At 29.0% G+C, this 25938-nt stretch overlaps 2 protein-coding genes and 1 pseudogene across 3 annotated transcripts in view; 2 read left to right on the forward strand and 1 right to left on the reverse strand.

The window, feature by feature from the left end:
* Positions 1-519: 519 nt before the first annotated feature.
* On the forward strand, positions 520-1461 carry LOC149894378 (uncharacterized). The gene is made up of 3 exons (XM_090078121.1): positions 520-654; positions 850-1131; positions 1231-1461. The coding sequence occupies exons 1-3, from the start codon at positions 520-522 to the stop codon at positions 1459-1461; spliced, it is 648 nt and encodes a 215-aa protein (XP_089934247.1).
* Positions 1462-2166: 705 nt separating this feature from the next.
* Positions 2167-25938, reverse strand: part of LOC149894379 (properdin-like) — a 45729-nt gene continuing 21957 nt past the window's right edge. For both annotated transcript variants that reach the window (XM_090095907.1, XM_090095898.1), the window contains 8 exons: positions 25550-25723; positions 24446-24616; positions 9279-9461; positions 8735-8908; positions 8260-8430; positions 6008-6043; positions 2503-2578; positions 2167-2327 (listed from right to left, as the gene is read on the reverse strand). In XM_090095907.1, coding sequence (XP_089952033.1) covers positions 2318-2327; positions 2503-2578; positions 6008-6043; positions 8260-8430; positions 8735-8908; positions 9279-9461; positions 24446-24616; positions 25550-25723 — 995 coding nt within the window. In that variant the 3' untranslated portion in view covers positions 2167-2317. The remainder of the gene's footprint in view (positions 2328-2502; positions 2579-6007; positions 6044-8259; positions 8431-8734; positions 8909-9278; positions 9462-24445; positions 24617-25549; positions 25724-25938) is intronic.
* On the forward strand, positions 13579-15438 carry LOC149894380 (uncharacterized; annotated as a pseudogene).

Below are 25938 nucleotides of genomic sequence, written 5' to 3' on the forward strand. Positions count from 1 at the left end.
AATATTGGTGTTCTGATAGATATTAAGAAGTTTAGCACATTGAACAGACTTATAATGGTAACTGGATATGTGAATAGATTTGCAAGTAATTTGATAAAAACAATTAAGAAGAACAATGGAATAATTAAAGAAAATATATTGACACTTGATGAATATGATATGGCATTTAATTTATGGTTATTAGTTGAACAGTTTTATTTACGAAATCAAGATAACTACAAGAAGCTAAGTTCATCCCTGAAGTTGTTTACTGACAAACAAAATATATTGCGATTAAAAGGACGATTTGGAAATTCGATACTGAGTTATAATGAAAAATATCCGATTATTTTACGTGATGGAATACATAGCTATTTTACAGTGTTAATTATTCGTGACGCCCATGAACGTGTTATGCATCATGGTATTGAAATGACATTAAGTCAAGTTAGAGCAAGGTTTTAGATTATTAAAGGAAGAAAAACTGTCAAGAATGTTCTGCGTAAGTGTGTTATTTGTAAGAAGATTAATGGAAGAACAATGCTGCCTCCCCAAACTCCTGACTTACCCGATTATCGTGTTAATGTTTCTATGTTTTCGTTTCAAGCTGTTGGCATAGATTTTGCTGGACCCTTATATGTAAAAAGTTATTTAAAAACTGATGCGGTATCTAAGGTTTACGTTTTGATTTTGACCTGTGCCTCTAGTCGTGCTGCTCATCTGGAATTAACTCCTGACATGAAGATCCCTGCTTTCCTACGAGCACTCAAATGCTTTATTGCACGCAGGGGCATACCTGATAGCATTACTTGTGACAATTTTAAAATATTTAAATCGGTTGAAGTAAAAATGTTTTGTTTAAATAATAAGATTATTCAAAAATTTATACTACCTGCTTCCCCTTGGTGGGGAGGATTTTTGGAAAGATTGGTACGATCAATTAAGATACCACTATTGAAGGTTATGGGAAAATCACTCGTTACTTATGAAGAACTGCAAACAGTTTTATGCGATATTGAATCTGTAATTAATAGTAGACCACTTGTCTACATGAGTGAAGATGATAATGAAGAAGCGCTTACTCCCTTTCACTTGATGTATGGACGAAATATATTAAGGAATAATGTGGAATCAAATTTATGTTTTGATATGGTTAATATCAAGAAACGTGCCATCTACTTAAAGAACTTAATTAATAATTATCGAAAGCGTTTTTTGAATGAATTAAAACAACAACATTTATATAATAAGTTTAATGATAATAAACAAGAAAAGGTACTAAAAGTAAATGATATTATGTTAATTAATGACAAAGATATGACACCTCGAAGTCAGTGGAGAATGGCAAGAGTTGTGGAAGTTATTGAAGGAAAAGACAAAGCGATTCGTGGAGCTAAATTAAAGATTATATCGAATAAAGGAACATCCAAGATATGTTTCCGACCGGTCCAAAAATTAAATTCCTCTGGAGATCGATATTGAACAAGATAACAAAGATAAAGATAGTTCGAAGAAAAATGTCTGTGCAGTTGAAACCGAGATTGGGCAGAATGATGCGGCGCTCAGGTCAATTAATAAACGTCCAACCCGACAGGCAGCACTTGATGGACAATATCTAAGACAATTAAAAGAAAAATATTGTTGACAAGTCAACAGGGGGGAGTGTGTTAAAAGTGATAGTAAAAATTAATTATTGTAAAGAAGCATGTTGAAAGTGATATTTATTATTTTATTACTGTATGTGGGTGTTGTTAAATGTGGTATTTGTAACTTAATTATTGTTATTATTGTTAATGGGCAATTTATTGGTGCGTGCTCTCCACAGACCTCTTTTTTATTATATATTCTGTTGGTGGAGAAGCATAGACACTCTTGCATTTGTACTAGTTTAAAAATATATTGTCTCTCCAAACGTTCAGTTATTTTTAATCCTCGAGATTTTACAACCTTTTTAAAATGATTAATTCCCTTGAGACCATTGAACTCCTCTAGAAAGTTATAAGTTATGGAAAGAGGAGGACATCATGACACAACTACACGTACAAATTTAACCACTTGATATTATGTAATACCATTTAAAGTAAGATGGTATTATACAATGTCATAACGTAGACTTTACCGAATGAGTCAATATCGACAGGTGAATGGTATACTTAATGTTAATTAGACAGAAAAAATAGCCATATATAGATATCATTGTTTCATTTTGCTATCAGTTTAGAAAAAAAAACATCCAAAAATATACAAACTAATTTTAAATGTTGCAGAATGCAAGCAGTTTTAGCTAGAGAATGTGAGTAGTACTAGTTGAAAAAATATTCGAGATTGCTGTGATCATCTATAAAAGTCTAAAATAAAATGAAAATAATTTAAATTGGAAACTAGTTAAAAAAAAAAAAGAAAATCACTCAACGTAATGAATTTTATCCAAAGATATTTATGAAAAGAAATGATAACAAAACATTTATTGCGAATTAAAGTTTTAATTGAGAAATTTATTTTTAAGTGATAAATAGACTATACCTAAATGCAAGTATTATGCATAATTGCAAAGTTAAAATCAAATACAATCCAAAATGACTCAAAGCAATATAATTGGCTAAATAAGAAAAAAAGATGTTACTAAAAATAAGTTTTATACAAAATTATGCCATAGTTTACCTATACTATAGAATAATTAGCTCAGTTAAGCAAAATATAAAAAAATGTTAAGCAAAATTTCTAAAATGAATTAACGTAAAAATGTGCGCAGTAACTCACTAAAATATTTAACCGTAAAGTTGATAAGGTTTGTAAAACTCTTGTGAACATCGTATAAAGTATTATATTTTACTTGTTGAGTGGATTAAACTGACAACAAATTATGCCATAGTTTACCTATACTATAGAATGATTAGCTCAGTTAAGCAAAATATAAAAAAATGTTAAGCAAAATTTCTAAAATGAATTAACGTAAAAATGTGCGCAGTAACTCACTAAAATATTTAACCGTTAAGTTGATAAGGTTTGTAAAACTCTTGTGAACATCGTATAAAATATTATATTTTACTTGTTGAGTGGATTAAACTGACAACAAATTTTTTGTAAAAAGTTTAAGTTGCTACCAAATGAAAAATCTTTTTTAAAATGTTTCTACCCAAAGTGTGCCACTGGCAACAAAATTTTCCTTTAGGAACTTTTTAGAAAACTATGTATGTATGTATGTATGTATGTATGTATGTATGTATGTATGTATGTATGTATGTATGTATGTATGTATGTATGTATGTATGTATGTATGTATGTATGTATGTATGTATGTATGTATGTATGTATGTATGTATGTATGTATGTATGTATGTATGTATGTATGTATGTATGTATGTATGTATGTATGTATGTATGTATGTATGTATGTATGTATGTATGTATGTATGTATGTATGTATGTATGTATGTATGTATGTATGTATGAATGTATGTATGTATGTATGTATGTATGTATGTATGTATGTATGTATGTATGTATGTATGTATGTATGTATGTATGTATGTATGTATGTATGTATGTATGTATGTATGTATGTATGTATGTATGTACATATATATATACATTCTGGTAGTTACTATAATTAGCCTAATAATAACTTTATAAGTTAATCACTTGATGATAAAACTCTGTCTTTTTCACGCACTATTTTTCTAAGATTTTAAAAAACGTATAGCAGCCATTCTCTGTGTGCGATATGAATTTTTCTTGATATTGTAAATTATGCTTATCTTTGTCTTCAAGCGTTTGATTAGTGTAGTTTTATTGCGGACTTGATGTTATTAAAGATTGCGAACCTCCTATGCGTTATTAAAAATAAGTTAATACATGATATTCTTCTGATGTAAGCTATGATATATAGATATGAAATTATTAATTGAATTGTATATTATGTATCTATTTTAATAATATACCATTATTGTTAAATTCATGTTTAATAATAATGGAATATAACTAAAATAGATGCAATATATATAATTTATATATTGTATCTTCTTTTGTTATATACCATATGTTTAACTGCATACAAGCTATAAACAAAGCGACAATAATTTTACATAATCGATAATAAGAGTTTTAGAAACTTTACTTATTCATAATATAAAATTATTGTAATTTTAACTTTTTTGGTTATTTTCGTTTTATTGATTGTTTGCATGTATAATATATATATATATATATATATATATATATATATATATATATATATATATATATATATATATATATATATATATATATATATATATATATATATATATATATATATATACATACATAAAATATCATTAATGAAAAATAATTCAATTGTCAACAAACTATTTGTTAAGATACAAATTGATTTGTTATGTAAATTTATGAATAGTTCACTCAGTCATTATTTCTCATCATTTTTATATTATTAATCTGCAAAATTAACGGAAAAGCCAGCTGACTAAATCCATAGTACAAAAAAAGAATATTTTTTGTCTGAGTTACTGTAACTCGATAATTAAGATTTCAAATCTAACTCTTGTTAAGCTATCTTCCAACCTTTTTTTTTAAGAAGACCACACATATATTGGTAAGCTGACATTTTTTATAAAACCAATGTCTATTGAAAAGCCATGCCATAACTAGAGAAACACTGATTATGCTTTACAATCATTAATTAAATTTGACAAAAACTAGGAGATTTATCTCGAAAAATAGTTTTATTATTGCACGTATAGTAAGATGTATTGTTAACAAAATCGTATATACATTAGGAATATACAAGCCTGCAAAATCTAAGTTGCTCTAAACGCTGCATAATGCAGGTCCTTTCTTTTTACTATGCTACACTAAAAATATTTAACTCGATAAGCCCGCTTGTAATCCACATCAGGAACATTGTGCTGCAGAGTTCAACTAAAGTCAATTTGCGTTCCAGCTGACCATTAGCCTATGTAGCGTTTTTCCATAACTAAAACATCTTAGAGAAATCTTTCAACAAACTCATTACTGACACTATCAATAATAATGCAAGAAAAAAGTAAATGTCTGATACCAGAAAAAGGAAATTAAGAGATATAGCGCACCAAAGAGCTTCGTATGATTGCTGTAATTCTCAAACAATTCCATGATGTTCCTAGAAAATTGGTTACCAAGAAAAACTTTGAAAATGAAATTGAATGCCTTCAAAGGATCCAATTAAATGTTATTCGAAGAGTGCTTGTAGCTATCTCTTTAAGTAGCTTCCATTAAGGTCTTACAAAACTTCTCTCTTTGATTTTTGCGGAAAGTATTAGTGCAAACATCTTTCTAGACAAAACAGGTGGTGCACATAGAGAGCACCAATTACTAGATAAAACAATTATAGGGTTATAACTAAAGAGCACTAATAGCTAGATAAAACAAATATTGGGTTATTTTGGGTTATATTTAAAAAATGGAATGTCAGGGTTAGTGCAGAGACAAGTAACGAGCAGGAGTTTGTAACATTACTTTCGGCTATATATAGGGTACTTAGGAAAGTGTTCGAGGGAATGAAAAATTGGTGGGTAATAAGTAAAAATGGGCTTCACATTTGAAAGCAGCGTAACCAACAAAATATTAAGCATTCACAGCATTACACATGGCACTAGCTTCTATAAAACATTTGAAGCAGCACAAAGTTATTGAGTTTTTATTCAGTGATGAATAAATATTACGTTCGCTACTCTTTCTGTAGTTAAATGTTTTTCTAATTTAGACGAATAGTAAATCAGAGCTGAAGATACTTCAAGAGATTCTCTACCACTTAGTTTCCAACCAGGTATAAATAAAAATTTCATCTTAATTTTGCTGTTCATGAATTATTACCTTACTTGAGTTTTTTTGGTTGTTGTACAGTAATATAAACAGAATGTCATGTAAATTGTTTGATTCAATTATACAGAGTAGTTTTTTCTTTTAAAACTCCTTTCAAATATTTTTATAAACATACTCTGTGAATCATCTAACAAAATTAACTGAAGAATAAAAAAAATTACTAAAATACCTTTGCTTGACTTAGGCTGCTGAACAGATGGTTGTTCTTAAAAATTATAAAAAAAAGTTAAGTAAAACAAAAATCTACACTGAATTATGTCCTATTTAAACTTGTATAAAAAACATCAATCCGTTAATGAAAAAAGTCTCACCTATGCTTGCAAAAAGCCTAAAGTAAGAAATATTATAACAAATAAAAGAAAGATTTGTTATTAATTATAGTAAAAAGGATAAAAAAAATTTTTTTAGTCATTTTTTATATAATCAGGATTGGGTTTGACTGAAGTGAATAGTTTTTCAGCAATTTTAAGATTACTTTTAAATAATCCATAGCATGAAAAGTAAATAAGCGTTAAAGGATTTTATATTTAGGTCATAAGAGAAGTTGTTAAGGAATATTAAGATAACCTAGTTTTACCTGTGAAAAGTTTTTTATTTATTCCTTAACATAAATTGTAAAACTTGTAAATGGATTTAGCTGTATACTGGGCTTTTAATCGCTGTTATAAAATGGTTATCACTACGAAGGCTGATTAAAGAGCATCAAAAACTAAAGACTTTGGCATAGTAAATGCGGTGCATACACCAAGAAGCTTGGAATATATGAAATATTCTAATGAGAGAGAAAAGTGAAGTGTAATAAAATCAAAAGTACCAAAATGTAAAGATTTATCCTCACGTCTTAAAAAGGTTTCTCTTTGCACAACTTGCAGCCCATAACAAAGAATTAAAGTATGGTACTTGAGAAATTAGAAGTTGAATCATTGTGAACCCAGCTAAAACAAAACGTTCAAGAAACGTTCGTAGAACGTTATAATCGGTCAGGGACGTTCTAAGTACGTTCTAAGAACGTTTCCAACGTTTTTCGAACGTACTTGAACGTTTTGTGTTAGGTGGGAAGTTTTTATTTTTGAGACAACGGGAAAAATCACCTTTGGCCTTTAATATCTTGAGAATAGTTTGAGGAACTTTCCTTATGTTTATTTACCAAATTTTAAGACCGTTCAAAAGACCATTCTCAAAACAATGCTTTAAAAACTTTAATATTTGATTTTTTTCCTTTAAAGGATAAAAGTCAAATATTAAAGTTTTTATAGCATTAATTTGAGAATGGTCTTTTGAACGGTCCTAATATTGGACCGTTATTAATATTTGATATTTATCCTTTAAAGTATTAAGATTAAAAAAGCGAAGCCCTAAGAATGAAAAGTGGAAATATAACAACCAAGTAACAAAAAGAAAGAAAAAAATAGCGTCAAAATGCCATTAAAACTTCATTACCAAAAAGACTGATTTGCTTTTTAAATCCAAATCTACCTAATATTTTTGAAGGTGGGGAAAACATATATCTTTAGAATTTAGTTGCTAGCACTCATCAATACTGCATGAATCTGACTATAGCATAAAATTCTCCGCCCTCCAAATCCGTTATAACTTCATTCCATGTAATATATTCTTTTAACATTCAGATAAATTTCTTAAAATCTTTTTTTGTAGGAACAATGAAAAAAATATATCACTAATTTTATCTTGTGTAATTTTTTAAATAACTAATTGTTTTGGAGCGAAGAGGCATTAAATGATTGTACATAATTGTTCTACCAAACAATTGGTAGTCTGCTTTGGTGAATATCATAATATAAAGCTTAGATTCCTGATTTCAACTCTTAGGAATCTGGAATACATTATGTTAATTACTTTGATTATTTTTAAAGCACAGTTTAACAGCCGCCCAACGCTTTTACAAAAAGATTTACCTTGCATGGAAGAAAAATATACCAATTAAGCATTTAGATCAAAAATATAAAACTTATTTAAAGATTCTAAATTGTCCAACAAATTCATTCAAAAAGTAACACTTGATTTAATAGAAAGATTGTTTTGATTTAACCAGTTACAATTTCTTGAATTTTAGCTAGAAGGTAACTATTAGCTAGAAGGTAACCGAAATGGATTTGACTTTCAGTGTATTGTATGGCCATATGGCTCTTTTTCTGATTGCATAATTGAAAAATATAAGAATAAACAGTTTTGTTTCTATAAGAAAAGAACTTTAGTGGACAGTATTCAAAAAGTTTAAATTAATGACTATTTTTTTAGCACTTGAAATATAACATTATTGAAAGAGAAAATGATTTTCCATAGCAAGATATAATTTTAAATTAACATCCACAATCCTGGATTAGCTAACCATGTCAATTTATGGCTGTACAACTTTTAGCCTTAGCACATTTAGAGAAAAAAGATCATGTTCAAAAGTACCTTCACAATCAAAAATTTCACATTGTTCATATTGTTCTAACGGGCTTCCATCACAATTTCCTCCAAAAGTAAATTGAGTACAAGAACGTTTTCTTGACCTCCGAGGGATACTTTCTATGATTACACAGTCTTTGGTGCATTTTGACCAAGTTTCCCATTCAGTTACTTTTCCTAAAAAAATAAACCTATTTCAAATAGCTCTTAAGTAACGCTGATAAATATCGCCGGAATTCTCACGCTGCTATAAAAATTTTAAAGCTTTTTAAAATTAAAAACCTAAGGTTTCCAAATTTGAAAATTTTTTCATTGATTTGCTGCACATCTAATTTTAAATGTAAACCAGCGTTAATCATTCCTTAAAAATACTTAAATGTTTTGTTTATTCTTTTCATGAGAGAGATTTAAAAACCTTAGTCATTAAATATCCTATTTGTTTACATTGACAAAAAGAAGTTAAAAAAGTAAAGAATCATACCTTGGCATGCAACCAAACTATTACAAGTTCTAGTTTCTCGGGCATTTCCATCACAGCCCCCACCCAAACTATCGCCAGTGCATAATCTCGCTCTATACTGAGTTGGTGAATATTTAATTTTACTTTGACAGGTCTCTGAACATTCACTCCATTTTCCCCATTCGCTGTACGTACCTAAAATATTCCGATTTAATAAACTAAATACTTTTTTCATTAAAAAAGAGACGAATTAGGTATGAAATAGGAACGCATTAAACTAAAAAACACAAAAATACACATTTAAAAGCAGTTACTTTTTAACTTACTTAGAGATTTTAAAAAGCAGTTACTTAGGTTTTAAAAAGTTTAGGAGAATAGAAATCTACTTAGCCAAAACAGATAACTAAAATTGAAAAATTAACTTGTACTTCTTCTTAAAAATAGACAAAAAGTTCTCATTGAAAGTTTTTGAAAAACGTGAACAAAAAGGACACGTTTATTGTTTCAAATATAAAACTGAAAAAATGATTTAGAGGAATCTTATTCAAAGTAAAAGACATCTTACCTTTGCAAGGTACTCTGCCGGAGCACGGTTCCTCTTCCGATCTTGTAAATCCAACACATCCAGTAAAACTAGGATCGTATGTTGAAAAACCAACACAAGTTCTCGTCCGACTATGCGTAGTAGTTGATACATCAGCACACAGTGATGGGCAAGGACTCCAGTTGCTCCATTCCAAGATATTTCCTAGAAATATATGTTTAGACATAAATACACTTGCCAAGTTGATTTACATCCGCAAATATAACTTATGACTGCATAATAAACATTTCTTCCATTGTATTTATACCTTACTCATCTCACCCACTTACTCAAAAGTTGTAATAATCTAACCGTGAGGCTAAAGTTCTCATATTTACTATTACTAATCTAATATTTCATTATCAGTAATCAAATAAAAACTTGCTTTTTATAAACAAAGGAACATTTGGAATGATTACCCAGCTAACATAAAACGTTCAAGTAAGTTCGAAGAACGTTGGAATTGTTCTTAGAACGTTATTCGAACGTCCTCGACCGTTTCTAACATTCTACGAACGTTTCTTGAACGTTTTATGTTAGCTGGGTAGATGTTTCCAGCGATTCCGAGTGTAGAAAACTAGTAATTGGAGTGAGAAGTGTAGTGATCAACAGCAAAACAGTGCTATGAAGTTTTATTTTTGTTCTTTAAGTATTAAAAAAAAATATGATACAATTGATGATGTTCTAACGATGTTCCCTTACAAAATATTGAATGTCATTAAATAATTGAATTATTATATTTCAAATATAGTATTGCTTTTTATGGTTTTGTTTACAAAAAGTTGATTTAATTGCGGGATATGAATTGTTTCTAAATTTTTGCAGAGAGGCCTATTTAAAAAAAAAAAAAAGATCCTTAAGTCAAGTTTGAGTATGTCAAGTCAAACTTCGGCTTGAGCGAATGCCTAAACAAAACTTGAAAATTTCAAGCTCGTGTTTGAGTAAGTTGAACTTGAAAAACAAGCAAGATGACGAATTCGAGGAGTTTATCGGAAAATATACTTAGAAACCAATATCGGTAATGCATTTTTTTCAAGGGAAAAATCTTTCCCTGAAACAAACTCACCTAATGATAATTGTTTAATATACGATTAAATAAAAAGTCAATAACATAGTTAAAAAAACAAAACAAAACAGTCCTGTTAAGTATTTTTCATTAAAAAAAAAAATTCTTCTAGGTAATTTCAGTTCAAAATCCTAAGTTGTTGGTTATTTATACTACACTTAAGTGATTAAGGCAAGTTTAAATTAAAATACAAGGAAACGTTCTAGTAAATAAAGAATCCTATTTTGAAATCTTTTCGGGATGATGCTGCACCACAATATACATATATATATATATATATATATATATATATATATATATATATATATATATATATATATATATATATATAATAAAGTCACAAAAGAAAACATTTAAAATACCATTGAAAAAAAAGTTTTAACGTAAAACAAAATATCAAAATATCAATAATAAAAAATATTCAAAAAAGCAATATAACGAAATTTATAATCTCGATAAAGAACTAATGCAAAAACGAATAGAATCAGCTAAAATAAAAATAAACAATTCCCAGCAAATGCAACAACACAAACAAATACAAAACGAAATTAAAATGGAAACTTACCCAAAAAAATTCTCACAGTAATAAGTTTTAAAAAAAACAATTCAACAGAAATAGTCTATTAGAAATACCATTTTTAAACAACATCAGATTTAGTTTTTTTTTTGGAATGTTTAATTTATTACTTTATTTTTTAGTGAAATTGTTTTTTTATATATAATACCAATTTAAAATAAAAAATGTAATTCTTTTAAAAACTTTCCACTATAAACATTTGCAAATACTGTTTTTATTATTAGAATTTTATCTATGATTCGACACTTACATAAAAATTAAAAAATCACTCCACAGTTTGATTTCTCTTTGTTTCTCCAAAGAAATTTCTTGTGAATGCTTTAGCTCATTCTTCTTCATTGCTATTTTGTATTTTTTTGCCTTCCCAATAACCATTTTATAGAAGGGAAATAGTGTGAAGCACAAAACAGAGTATTACTAAAACTATGGAAGCTCCCAGTTTTATCTGCAAGGGAATGTTGACTCAAGAAAATTGTTTTTTTAATATCCCAAAACAACATTTAACTGACATGCGTGTACTTCACAAGTTGCAATTCCATCGGATTTTATATTCCTTTTTTGGGTTAGAAAAAGGTGTTAATAAATATAACATATTGTTGTGTCATTAAATATTATAAGGATAGTGTGAGGAGGGAAAATGAGAATATTATAAATATCATTATATATTCTCGTTTTATCTGTTCTTTCGAATTCTTTTACAGACAATGGTATTCTTTATCAAAAAGAATACCATTGTCTGTAAAAGAATTCGAAAGAACAGATAAAATGCGGACAGATAAAATGGAGCGATCGAGAAAATCTAAGAGAAGAGTGGGGATGAGAAGAGATTTTTTTTGGTCTCTTTGGAGAGATTTTTTTAGGGTAGATTTTGATGAAGTGTTTTATTTTAAAAAGAGTTTTGAAGATGTGTTAAGAAAAAGCTTTAGGAGGTTACATGAGAAATGAATTTAAAAGAATTTTAAGAGATTTTAAAGAGATTTTAATGAAAAGAATTTATGGAGAATTTCAAAAGCAGCTTATGAAAAGGATTGGTAAAGAAATATATTTGAGAAACTTTACATATATATATGCGATATTATATCTATTGTTATTTGTATGAGTTAATAATAAGAGAATATGTTGAAGGTAAATAATTGAAAATATTGATTGAGAAAAATAAGTAAGAGGAAAATACCCAATCGTAAGTATTTTTATTTTTGTCTGGATTTTGGTTAAAGCAATATTATTATTAATAGTTTTATTATTGTTATTAAATTGTCTGATGTTCCTATTGCACTTCTACCATTTCTGAGTTATACACTGACAGTCTTACCTCACATTCTATCACTATATTTGTGCTCCTCTCACACTCAAGCCGCTGTTGTCATTATAGCTGTCTCCCTCTATCCATCATTGCTATAACCATGTTTTAATCATCACATTAATCATAAAAACATAAAAATAAATTTAACAAAACCCCCGTCCTCACAATAACCAGAATCACCTATAACATGAGCTTGTTGGCAAGCATCTAAAACTTGTTTAATAACTGAGTTAGTAAAAACTCGTGAATCAATAACACTTCCAGGCGTTTGAACATTAGCATATAACATTTCTTTTGAAGCTCCTGAAATTAGTTAGCAATTCAAAGAAAAAAATCCCTTTCCCTTTTGATAAATTTCTGCGTTTTTTTCCACCGGATTTATTATAGGAATATGTGCTCCATCCATCCTAGGAATCTTTGAATTCAGTAAAATCTAAGCAATAGTTGACAAATATAAATATTTTCTTTATAAAAGAAAATTTTAAAGTTTATAGGAAATAGCGAAATGCGAATGAAAACTTATAATGAAAACTTATAATGAACTTATAATGAAATAATAAACATATAATGAAAACTTATAATCTCCTTCGCTGAATTATGAAAGACTCAGCTTCCGTTGGAAACTGTATATTCTGATATCTTTTGTTGGCAATTTGAATAGAAATCTTTTTTAATACTCGACAAGTTGAATGGTTAACTTTAAGCTGCTCAAAATCACCTATCACTCTCTAATATACTTAATTAGATCAGACCATACAAGTTTAAGTATAAAGTACTTTATTTATTGTTACTTGAGTAAGGGAACCTGTTGTGCCTCTGACCGCTTTTGCTTCATGGCGTTTTTTGTCTATGCTATTAAGGTGGTAACCTTAATAGCATAGACAAAAAACGCCATGAAGCAAAAGCGGTCAGAGGCACAACAGGTTCCCTTACACCAATAAAAGTTAAAAAAAAGAAATTTTTTTTACTTTCATTGTTAAACTAATATAATCATCGCAGGTTTCGAATTTTTAGTTGATTTAACTAAACAAAAAAACTTCACATGTTAAATCTTGTTTATAATGTGTCGGTATAAAATGTATTTTATTTTCCCCCCTTGCAACGCTTTGTTTATTCCGTTGTTATGCGCTTCAGAATCAAGTTAAACCACAAAAAAGCCATAAAATACTTATCTTGTCAACTCTTTTAAGTGCGAAGTTGTAGAATGCAACGACTTCTTGCTAATTTGTTTATTATAATGGCTTTATTGACGTAATTCGCTTCTTGTTTTAAGCTGCATTCAAACTTTATTATTTATGCTATGGTATATCTTTTATCTTTTTAAAATAAAAATAAAATGGGTGGATCAAAGAGAAAACAATTATCAAACAGAATATATAATAATAAAAAGCAAAATTTCGTAGAAATAGATATACAAAGATTTCTTCTTCAGAAACTAAAACTTTATCTTTTGTTGAATCTGTTACACATTCTGCTTCTTCAAAAAAATTAAATATTGCTGATAGAGATTTTCAAGATTTTCAAAGCACAGATTTTAACTTTGTTTTGAACTTTAGTCTGTTGGAAAACATTATATTGCTACTGAAATGCCCGAATTTGTGTGAAGATAATGTTTATTTAATGTTTGATTTCTCCAAAAAGTTCGGGTTAAGTATTGGTTTAAAAATATGTTGTAACAGCTGCAATTGGAAAACTGAGTTTTTTTCATCTGCTACATTTTTAAAAAAAAATTTAATCGTACAACAAGAGCCTAGTAAAAGCAAAAGTAGTGGACAAAACCATTTGATATTAATCAGGTTTCATTGTGGCTTTTCATGAAATGGGTAAAGGGTTATCATCATTAGAGAAGTTTTATGGAATAATGAATATGAAGCCACCTATGAACAAAAAAAGCTTCAATAAAACTTTATATAACCTGTTAGATGTTTATCAAAAATTAGTTTACCAGAGCATGAAAAATGCTGCTGATGAATTAATCCCTTCAGTTGAAACATCAAGAGACGTTATGTGTAGCTTTGATGGTTCATGGCAAAAGCGTGATTTTACTTCAAATAACGGAGTTGTTTCTGCAATTTCTGTTGAAAGTGGTAAATGTATTGATTTTCAAATAGAAACAAAAACAAGTAAATTATGTTCAATATGGAAGTTAAAAAAATACACGTATCCAGTTGAATATGAAGAAAGTTCCAGTCATCACATTACCAAAAGTGTAAAATTAGTCATATTGGATCATCATTAGCTATGGAATCAAGTGGTGTTTTAAAACTTTTCCATCGTTCTAAAAAAAACAATTTAAGGTATACCACACATCTTGGTGACGGAGATAGTAGTTCATATACCAGTGTTGTTGCTGCTAAACCTTATGGACATAATGTAGAAATTAAAAAAGCAGAGTGCATTGGTCAAATTCAAAAACGAGTTGGTACGCGTTTAAGAAACTTAAAAAAAAACAGCAAAGAAATTTAAAGTGATGGTAAAAAACTAGGAGGAGCAGGTCGTTTGACAGAAAATGCTATTAACACATTGCAAAATTACTATGGCAATGCAATCAGACAGAACATTGGTAATTTATATGCAATGAAAAAAAGTGTAGCAGCTGTTCTTTTTCACTGTTCTGAAAGTTATGACAATGAAACACGCCATCAATTTTGTTTGCGCACTAAGGATTCTTGGTGCAAATTCCAGGCTGATAAAGTAACTGGAAAAAAAAACATACAAAGAAAATATTTGTATTCCTGCTGCTATTCGAGATTTTGTAAAACTAATATTTATTGATCTTAGAAGTGATATTCTTTTAGAAAGGTGTTTGCACGGTAAAACCTAATAAATCCTTGAATAGATTGATTTGGAATTGGTGTCCCAAAGATATATTTGTTGATAGAACTGCTTTATGTGTTGGAGTAGCATCAGCTGTCCTATACTTTAATAATGGACTGCAATTTTTAGAGATGTTATTTGATTAGCTTAAAATAACGGTAGGTTGCAATCTACATAACTTTTGCTTTATAAACGACTCAAGAGCATTTCTAAAGCAGAAAAAAAATGCACAAGTATAGTAAAACTAAGACGCAAGAAATTAAGAGCTATACAAACAGGTTTTCGTGATCAAAACGAAACTTTAGAAGGTACAGTTTATGGAAGTGGGGAGTTTTGAACAACTTTTTTTTGTTTTTATTTTTTAATTGAATTTTTCTCAAAATCATGTTTTATAGCCTGGCGACAGAGATACTTTTCAAACAGATAACCGATTTGATCTGAAATTTGGCATACTTTTTTGTAACATGTATTTGCAACCTCTACTAGAATTATGTTTACAGCTAATTGCGTTCTACTTTTGTGAGTGATTTTGTGTTCTCAAATAACACCAAAACTTCCATATATGACTAAAATGCATATACTTTGACTTTTTTTGATCACAACCCAAAGCTTTTAGTGTATGTTGTAATTGCATATGTAAAGGATCACAAGGCAAAATTTCAGTTCAAATTTATTTACTATTGCTGAAAAAACCCTGTCGCCAGTTATTCATTTTTAGGGTTTTGTCTATCAATAATTATGCGCATAATTAATTTTTTCAAATTTTAAAATTTTTACTATTATTTTAGTCATATAATATATGTTATGCACTATTAAAAATTGAAAAAAAAGTTGAAATACAAAATTTTTTTTAATGGTATACGACAACTTTAAATCAATTTAAACCATTCGATGTTTTTCTTATTCTCTGTTTGGCGCAAAAATTATACTTTTGACTTTTTTCTCAATAGGCCAAGAGGTATCATTTTTAGCGTTTTAAAAAATTAGTTAAATAATCAATGGAATAATATAGACGTTGTGCCTTTGACCGAGGTATATTGTTTCTTTGATCATTATGTTATTACTAAAAAGTTATAAATTTTTTGGACTTTATTGACATGATATAGCTTCGCCATGTACTACAAAGAAGCTTCTGGCCAACAACATATCAATAAAAGCTAACAATCATTATGTAACCAATCAAAATTTTCTAAAATAAATCAAAAAAATCAATTCTTGCAATCTTGGAAAGATTTGTGTACCAAGGGTCATTTTGCATCTAAGGCAATCCCACTTTATTTTTAAAATATAAAGTTTTATTAGGAGGTTAACTTATTTTTGAGGGTTTTTTAAAATGTTAAATTTAAATTTGATTTTACGTTTGAAATTATAAATAAGCACCTAATCTTGAAAATTTAGCTCAATTTATTTAGAAAGTTTGAACAAAAGTTTAATTTTTTTTAACCAAAAATGACCAGTTTTGAGCCATCAAAAGATCATATACGGCATTCGCTGCTTTTATTGTTTAATCAAAAGAAATCTACAGCTGAAAGTCATCGTTTGGTTGCAGAAACTTATGAAGAGCATACAGCATATGTTGAAACATGCGAATACCGGTTTAGATGATGATTTAGATCTAAATGACAAGGAGGGCCCTGGCTAGCCCAAAAATTTTACATCGCGTAAAAACTGGTCAAGCGTCAAGATATACGCCAAATCGAAAAATGCATGGTAAGAAAGTTATACTTTGCATCTTGTGGGACGAAAGAGGTTTGGTATATTATAAGCTGGTAAAACCTGGAGAAACTATAACAGACATACGCTAAAAACAATAATTTGAATGAAGCTCTCAGAGAAGAACAACCAGATTTCGACAAAAGACACGATAAAGTAAGTTTTCAGCACAATAACGCTCGTGCGCATGTCGCAAAATGCGTAAAAAAATTGCTGAAACAATTAAGATGCGGTGTTTTACCCCACCCACCATATTCACCAGAGATAGCTCCATCAGATTTTCATTTTTTTCGGTCAATACATATCGAGAGCAGCATTTTAATATTTTTGAAGAAGCCAACAATTGGCTTGAAAGCTGGATAGCTCAAAAACAAGAAACCTTTTTTAAGATGGAATTCATATGTTACCAAAACGATGGGAAAAGATTGTTGCAAACAATGGATATTATTTTGATTAAATACACTTTTTATCATTTAGAAACAAATATATATTTTATGATAATAAAAAATCCTGAAAATTAAGTTAACCTCCCATTAAGCTATGCAACTCAGTCAGCTTTTTGGTTATATCAGTCTCCTTTCTTTTTCTTTTAATCCTATTCTAAGTCTCGGAGCACGTTGCCGCGGCAAGTTAAAACCGAAAAATAATTTCTGATGATCTAAATAAACTTTTTTTTCTTTCCTCTTCCATATTTTTACAAAACGAGGTAAAATATTTTTTTTGTATTTAGTTTTGGTATTGGTTTTAATTTCCTTGGAGAGTTTTTTTCGACATTTTCGTTGTTAGGTTTTATATATAATAACTTTCTTTTCAGGTGTATCAGTTAAACTACGTGATTTTCCCTCGCACCTTTTTGTAATAGTTATCTTTACTAATTTAGCTTTCGGGTAGGTCCTATTATATTAGGTGGAAAAATTAATGGTGATGGAAATTGCAAGGAGTGGTTTTTACCTTTATAGTATCAATAAATCACAAACCTCAGTATCCACTATTGGCTTATCAGCAACATTTTACAGCTAAAAAATAAGTTTCAGTAAATATATATTTTCAATAAAGGGAAAAAACTCAGTTCATTTAAAACTGGTAATCATATTGTTTGGTACAAATGCACGAGAATAAGCCTGACCAACAAGGTAAGATATATCATTAAATGTGACTTGTTTAACAAGAGATATCATCGTATTATTCATGCCAATGTTGTAAAAACTTTCAAATAAGGGTTGCTCTTCGTGGGTTGCATGAGAATGAAATGTCATTAAAATTACGACTAAACTTTTAGCTCAATAATAGAAATGCTCAAATAAATTTCATGATTATTCATTAATAAAAGAACTGGCTTTTCAACCGAAGATCGTGCATTAGGAGGAGCACCATTCAGCGTGTATTTCTAAAATTTAGGACATGGAAATACAAGGAATAATGGGATGTTATTTTTAGTAGCATTAATGGATGTAATGATTCTTGTAGTGTTGCCTCATTCTGTACTAATCAGACTTGCTACTTGTTTTTTGCCTTTTAAAGCTATGGTTCTTGGTGGTATGTGAACTATTGAAAATCCAGTTTTAAACGTTTAGGTTTAAAAACGATAACATATCGAAACATTTTTATAACTTTTACATAGTTTTTATGGTTTCTTTATTGAATGCAGAAGGTCTTCCAAGATACATCAGCTGTTATTTACGTAGATAAAACTTTCAAAAATCATTTTTAACAATTATCATTTCAATCCCCATTAAAGTTAAGAAATTATCATCTGAACTTTTGCATAACAAAAAAAAGGTGTTGGTTTATGTTTTAAAATCATGCATTAACCAAACAAAGTTGTGGCAGTTTTATCATCAAAATAAGATAATCAAAAATGTTTACTTTTTAAAAGCCAAAAATTATAATTTCTCATACGTGAAGAAGAGTCGTCATAGAGTAATATTTCAAATAGCACTTCATGTGTTTTGAAAATAATCATAATTTAATAGCACATGAAGTAATATTTGAAATAAAATAGCCAGTTGTCATACAGATGAAAGTGGGCACCCTCGATTGTTTACGACTTTGTTAAAAATGTCATTAGCTAATATCAATAATATCCAAAAGATTTTTTTGAAAACATATATCGCCTTTTCAGTTCTATAATATCGTAGACTTTTAAAGGATTAGCTCTCTCAATAATAAACCTTGGTATGTGATTAAGTATACTTCTTCTTCTTCTTCAAAAATGCAGCTCATTTTTAAACGTTTAAAAACAATTTTTTTTTAATATTTCATAATATTACAACGACTTCTCATGAACTCTCTTTATACTAATTTAAATTAAAGTATCAACAAAAAAGTTTATTTACGTTGGAGAATATGCAATTACTTGGTTTCCAGTGAAAAATTATGTTCGTTGCCGAGAGCCAAAGCTATTTTGTAAATGTTGACTGTTTTTCAGAAAAATTGCGCATGCGTATAATAACAGCGCTGCTAAACGAGCGTGAAAGATGAGAAATTGATAAAAACAGTATCAAACACCACAAGCAGAGAACGAAAGTATTATTTGTTTTTTATAAAAATAGTGAATAAAAGAGTGCTAACCATAACACACTAATAATATGCCTATTAAAATATATTATATAATAAAATATTATGAGGACGGCAAACACAACATCAATCATTTAACGATTAATTATTGTCCATTTCTAACCAAACTATCCTTAAACCTCGCCCTTTCGTAACCAAGCATTCCCCACGTCATCAACCTCAATCCAAACCTCTAAATAACTTAAACGTTCGTAAGATTATTTTACTCTTTATTACTATTGATAATAAAAAGTAACATAATATTATGAACCATAATCTGTTTAGTTTTAAAAGTTGCTCTGCTGATATTAGGTTTATCAGAATGTTCTGTCCGTTTTTATCAAAATTAGATTTGGCAGTTAAGCACGTTTATTTGGCGCATGGGTGCGTCTGCCTTTATCTCTTAATTGAATAAATGTTGACGAAGTATTTAATGTAAAATAAAACTGATTCCTGTTAGTCTTGTGTGTGAAGAGTTAGTGAACTCATGGCGACTGATAAAGTTCATTAACGCCACTAAATTTTATGCGAATTTCAACGGTAAGAAATGCTACAGAAACAGGATCCTTTTTTGACAACATAGGAGATCGCAAAGATGATTAACTCAGCTCAGCAAACCATTTCAGAAAGTTTTGGATTATAGAATTATTGTGGAAATATTCAAAACGGGTATCAACTAAATTAAGTAAAAAGAATAAGGATAGTCAAGTTGTTCTTAATAGAAAGAACTTTATAAAACATCATTATAATGCGGGCCTACATGAAGTTTTAAAGACACATCAAAAAATTTCTAAAAACTAATCTGGATAACTTTCTCTAACCCACCGCTTTTAAATTAAATAAATTCATGGCAACTGATAAAGTTCATTTACGCTTTCGTAATTACTTTATCCTGCCATAGAGATATTTTAAATATACTAAACAGTATTGACAATTGGCAAATTTAGAGCAAAAATTGAAAAAAATAAACTCTAAAACCTCTAATACCTTTTAAAATAGCAATAACGCTAAAAGTATTAAATATGAAAATCATTTATAAATAGCTTAATGGATATGAAAAATATTACATGTAAAAATTGATATTTAATATTTTGCATATAGGAAATGAGGTTTATTCCCTTATAATATCGAGTTTTCTGATATAGAAACAAATCAATTTAGTAATAGACAATGTTTTGAAATTTCTATTTCTAAAATCGAAAACTAAAATCTCTAGAAAAGAAAAGCATTCAAACTATAAGTTATTGTAAATTCCTATTAACACTGTCAAGTAGATTTTTACTATTTTTTGCTAATGTTATTAAAATTATTATAGCTCAAGTCGGAGTAGCATCAAAAGTTATTATTCACATCATTTAGATATAAAAACTCAAGACGCTCATAATAAAATATTTTAGCTTAAATAAAACTAAGCGGTTTTAATGTTTTTTATATTCATATTTATATTAATTAATCATGTCTTAAAATAAAAAGTCATTAGAAGGTAATAAAGTTTAAGGTATTAACTTTTTAAAAAATATTACATTTTTTTTATTCAATAACTTTTTTATTGACGCATTTCATGTATGCTACAGTTGCTTTCAAAAATGTATGATGTTTCAGCGATTACTTTAACTATTTCCATGCAATTTAGATAAATATAAAAAGAAAGAAGAGAATTTTTTTTAAAAAAATTATTTTCAAATACATCGCGTAAAAAAAAAAAAAAGTAAAAAAAGCATTTACTTTGGTACTAAAATCAATCAAAAAAGAGAATCTGGTCAATAACTATGAAAAAAAAAAAAAAGGATGTGTTAAACATGGAAGGTCAATAATTAAACTCTGAAAATTTTTACTCGCTTCGACCAAAACAAATTACAAACAAATTCGAAACTTGCATTTCAAGAGGTGTTTCTATTAGTAAGTTCTGGCACACCAGAAGCAAAAAAATGTGCAGAAAATCAGTATAAGAAAAAGTCAAATGGTAAATAGTCTATTCAAATTACATATCCAAAGATAACACAAAAACTCATCTAAAAAATGTAGTGTTTAACTATGCTAGTTCTAAACAACTCTGAAAAAAAACTAAAAGCTTTCAAATGGCATAAAAGAGTCACCAAGAGTTGGTATGCCGCAAAAATTTAATTCTTGGGATTATATCAAAGGGTAAGGGAAGGTTTTAGCTCCCTAGATCTGTCAGCTGAGTTTAGTAATAAGGTTGACTACGTTGGCGCTAGTTATAGCACAGTTATAAGGTGCCTTAAATAAAAAAAGGTATCCACTGTTATATTGCTGCCAGTAACAGCATCATCTTTAGCGATTAATCGAATTTTGAGGTGGTTAATCATAAATCAAGGTTGTTAAAAGATTAACTTCAAGGAATTATAAGAAAAGATCTCGTGTACCAACAGTACTAAAAAAGGTAAACGGCGATATATTTCTAATCAGGGTAAAGGTTTTCAAAATGTTTATACGGGAGAATTAAACAGTATTATTACAAAGAGACTTAGTAAAACAAGCTTTTACTTGCTGCTAGATCATTTTTTGGAAGACGCAAAAACTGAATTTTCCAACAGGACGGCGCAACGTAGCATACTGCCAAGTCGCTGAAAGAGTGTTTTCAAAAGTAACATATTACTCTGCGACCCTGGCCACAACCATCAAGTGATCTGAACCCCATCGAAAAATTGGGTCATGGATGGACAAGATATTATAAAGAGAGAATGAGGAAAGCGTTGCGCTATCGAAACATACCAATGAAAAAGTTGAAAACAAAGTTCCACAGGAATTATAAGTGCATCTAATTGAATATTTGCCAAAAGTATTCGAGCCGGCGTAAAAGTACATTACCGTCATGCAAAATACTGATTTAAAGCTTGAGGTTTATTTTTTTATTATAAGTTTGTTGACATGGTTCTTCTTTCTTGATTGTTTTTGGTACAAAATTAATATTTTAAAAAAGTTTCCTCTTTAGTTATACAATAAAATCCAAAAAAAGTTTTAAAAAAAACTGTCTTCTTATCTTTTGCTTTTTAAAGAGCATGGAATTAAAGTCGTTAAAAATCGCAATAAAATTTAAGTAACCTTATATTTTTGAAAGCCACTTTATTTTACTTCAAATTAAGTTCAGATGGGTGTTGTAATCTTACTCTAAATATAATCCTCGTTTAATTAAATAAATTGATTAAACTTTGACATGGTTTGATCAAACAAAAACGAGCTCCGTTAGTTTTAGCTAAGTATTAAATAAAAATTAGTATATTGCTCTTTCGAGAAAAATATGATATTGGACACTTGGTTATCTCGCCAAGTGTAAAAACTTTTAAAGTTGGTTATATAGCTCCGACAATTTTTCTATTTACATTATTGTGCTTTAATAAAACTTCGCACTCATATTTAACAATATTGAAAACACTAATTCACCATGAAAGGAATATGCTCGACAAATTCTGAGCTGCTTCAGTATGGAAAATCGCGTAGTGAGATTTTTATGCCTCGTGTTAACAGCATTTTAAAACCTAATTATGGCAAGTTCACCAACATAATTATAACTAAAGTTATTAAGCTGCATGCGGTAATGAAGCATGATTTTTAACAGAAATAATTTAAAATATACCACTTAGTTTAAGAGAACCTGTTAATAGTCATAAATAGTATATTTGCTAAATAAATCCAATGTCCATTCTTTTTTAACATCATTATTTTTTAAAGTCAACTTATTTAGTATATCAAAAATTAGTTCAAAATTGTATTAAATCTAAACTGGATAATAAAGTGAACATTTAAGTTGATAATAAAGATCAATGGGACATAAATTATACTAGATAAGGGCCTTTCCATATTTAAATATTTGAAACCATATTTAACATTTATCATTAAAATTTTTTTTCATTTTGGTACATCTTATAGGTATTGAACCTGACTGTTAGCATACAGCTCGGGTAGAAATGGAACACCATGAGATTTTACCATTCTCCGTGCTTCTTTTACTTTCCATTATAATTTTCGTTATCAATAATCTTCCATAGATTATGAATCGGATTTGAATCTTAATGTTATAATTTTTGTTTCCGTAACTGAGCATAAAGAATTGTTCAAAAACCAAAATATAGCACATTTTGCAGAATGGTTCGACCATAATCCTGTTGGAACGTCCAAACAAGACAAATTTCTTCACCAAATTTTTATCTTTGAGAAAGTCTAGACCCCCGAACTGATTATAAACTTCTTAAATTAATAAATATGTTTAACCAGGAATAGCAACCCCTTCTTATAATTTAGAGCTTTTACTTTTATCGTTGGTAACTACTCTTCAAAGTCATTTAACAAACCTTTTCCAATGATCTTTAAGAAAAACCCATTTTAATATCCTTTTCAGTAAATAATGATTTCTTTTTTTAAACGCAATATTATAAACAAAAAGAAGTATGAGAAAGTCTCTTTTCCAACTCTTTAAAATTACGTTTCAAACCGCAACTGATTTAAAAACAGTTGCGGTTTGAAATGGAAATTTTATGGAATTATTAGTGAGGATTCAATCTCTAAAAGATGTAGTTTATAGACGACCTCCAACAGAATTATTATAACACAACGGTTTATATAGATAAAATTATTAGCAATATTGCTAGCAATACCTCATGTTGGAATAAATTTTAGTAATGATAATATAACTGTTTAGGGTTTTATTAGTGATAATAGAGATTAGAAGAAACGATTCAACAACTTTACATAACTTTAAACAATGAAGGGCAGAGAGTTCTTCAAGTTTTTTCGAAAAACAAAGGCTGTTTTCCTATTCCTTTTAAAACAACTTCGAATGTTCGAATTTTCAAAATGAGTGGGAAATGAATGAGAGTTCAAACTTTTCATTTCTTAAAAGGTTGCAATGCCCTCCGATGATGCAAACTTAACGAATGTAAAAGCGAATGGGTTAAAAAAAGCATTTATTGTCGAACTTTTATATGAAAATACCCAGCTATAAAAAAGGAATTCTGTTCAATGCTTGAACATTAAATTGTTAAAACTTTACGTTAAACAAACTTAAACTAAAAATGTATACCAGAGCAAAAGCAATTCATCAGTAAATAATTATAGAGATTTAACACTCAAAACTAAGATTAAGGACAAATTTTGAGCACCTTCACAGCGCAATGTATTGCAGGCCTGACTTTCAGACTCTTGTTGACCATCGCAGTTTTGAGCAAAGGTACCGCCTGAGCAATACCGATATCTTGACTTTTGGGGTTGAGTTGTAGTCATTTGACAGGTTGCCGAGCAACTGCCCCACACTGTCCAGGTTCGCCAAAATCCTAAAATATAACAACTAAAAAAAGTTTTATAACTTTAAAAAGCTTTGAGAATGTTAATGTAATTTTAATTGTACAAAGTTGCAAGTATAGTTTAAATTCCTTAAGTTAAGATGATGCAAGTTCAAGTTAGAAGTTTGTTAGATTAGAAAAAACACTATTTAAAAATTTGAACTCGGATGACGTAAAGGAAAATTTAGAAATATTTCAAATAGTGTGATGAGCATGATTTTCAAGTTTATAACCTTTTTTTATGTTTGTTTTTTGATTAAGTTAATCATATTTCTCGATTTTTACGATTTCTGATTAAAAGTTCAGTTTTGCTCTTTGAAATTCTTACATAACTGTTAAAAAAAAAAAATTAAATTGACGGCTTTAGGTTTTTTACCTGACTGAAACAAAATAAATCTAAAACTGTTGATTTACTATTATTCAATTTGTTTTTAAATCAATCCAATGCTAACAAATAAAAAACTGAATTCAAAATTCTTTCGAACATACACAAGGTCTTCAAGATTGTTTATATAAAAGTTTAAATCATTCTGATGATGATAATGAGACTGGAACGCAAAAATAATTGATGTATGATATGGGTGAATAGAGCAAGAGTTGGCCGTCAGTTCACACAGTTCCAAAACATTTGAAATTTGATTTATAGCAATTACGTAAAGCGTGTAACCAGCTTAAAACCTCTTAGTTTAAATCTCTGAACCTAAATCCACAGATAGATTCGCATTAAACCACAACTCCTTAAGCACAATCAGTAAGCACTTATTATCAATTTTGACCCGGATAGCACTGTTTATCTATCTAATATATCCTAAATGCAAAAAAATTAAAGCCCTATTGAAATATTGTTTTCGCCTTTATTGTTTCGAAAATGAAATTATATTAACTTCCACTTAAAGCGTTTTAAAACAAAAATAAATAATTAACCTGGACATGGAACCTGCTTGTTACAGGTCGTTGTTTGCTGGTTATCTCCATCACAACCTCCTCCTAGATTATCTCCAACGCATTGCCTCACTCGAGATTGAGATGGTGAAGCAAACAATTTACTTTGACAGGATTCTGAACATGAACTCCAGCTTTCCCAATCATTGTAAGTGCCTGGATAATATAACAATAATAAATAAGTTAGAAAGATTAGTGAATAACCAATTGGACTATACCTATATAAACTCACATCGGCGCCTTGCATCTACAAGCTTTCTTTCTAGAACAGCAACTTAAATGACCAACAATAAGAGTTGCTAGTTGATCAGGTTTATCTTCGCTGTTATTTGAGAGGTAACGATAGAATGGTAAACAAAACTTTCGAAAAG

The sequence above is a fragment of the Hydra viridissima genome, unplaced genomic scaffold (genome assembly GCF_058129835.1).
Source record: "Hydra viridissima isolate aposymbiotic clone 2 unplaced genomic scaffold, HvirCarnegie_v1 scaffold_1, whole genome shotgun sequence".
NCBI lineage: Eukaryota > Metazoa > Cnidaria > Hydrozoa > Anthoathecata > Hydridae > Hydra > Hydra viridissima.

Bases quoted from the DNA above. Each gene is read 5' to 3' on its own strand.
- LOC149894378 (XM_090078121.1), top strand. From the start codon at position 520: ATGCTGCCTCCCCAAACTCCTGACTTACCCGATTATCGTGTTAATGTT. The intron at 655-849 runs GTTTACGTTTTG...TTAAATAATAAG, and splicing joins AAACTGATGCGGTATCTAAG to ATTATTCAAAAATTTATACT. The intron at 1,132-1,230 runs GTTAATATCAAG...TTATATAATAAG, and splicing joins CAAATTTATGTTTTGATATG to TTTAATGATAATAAACAAGA.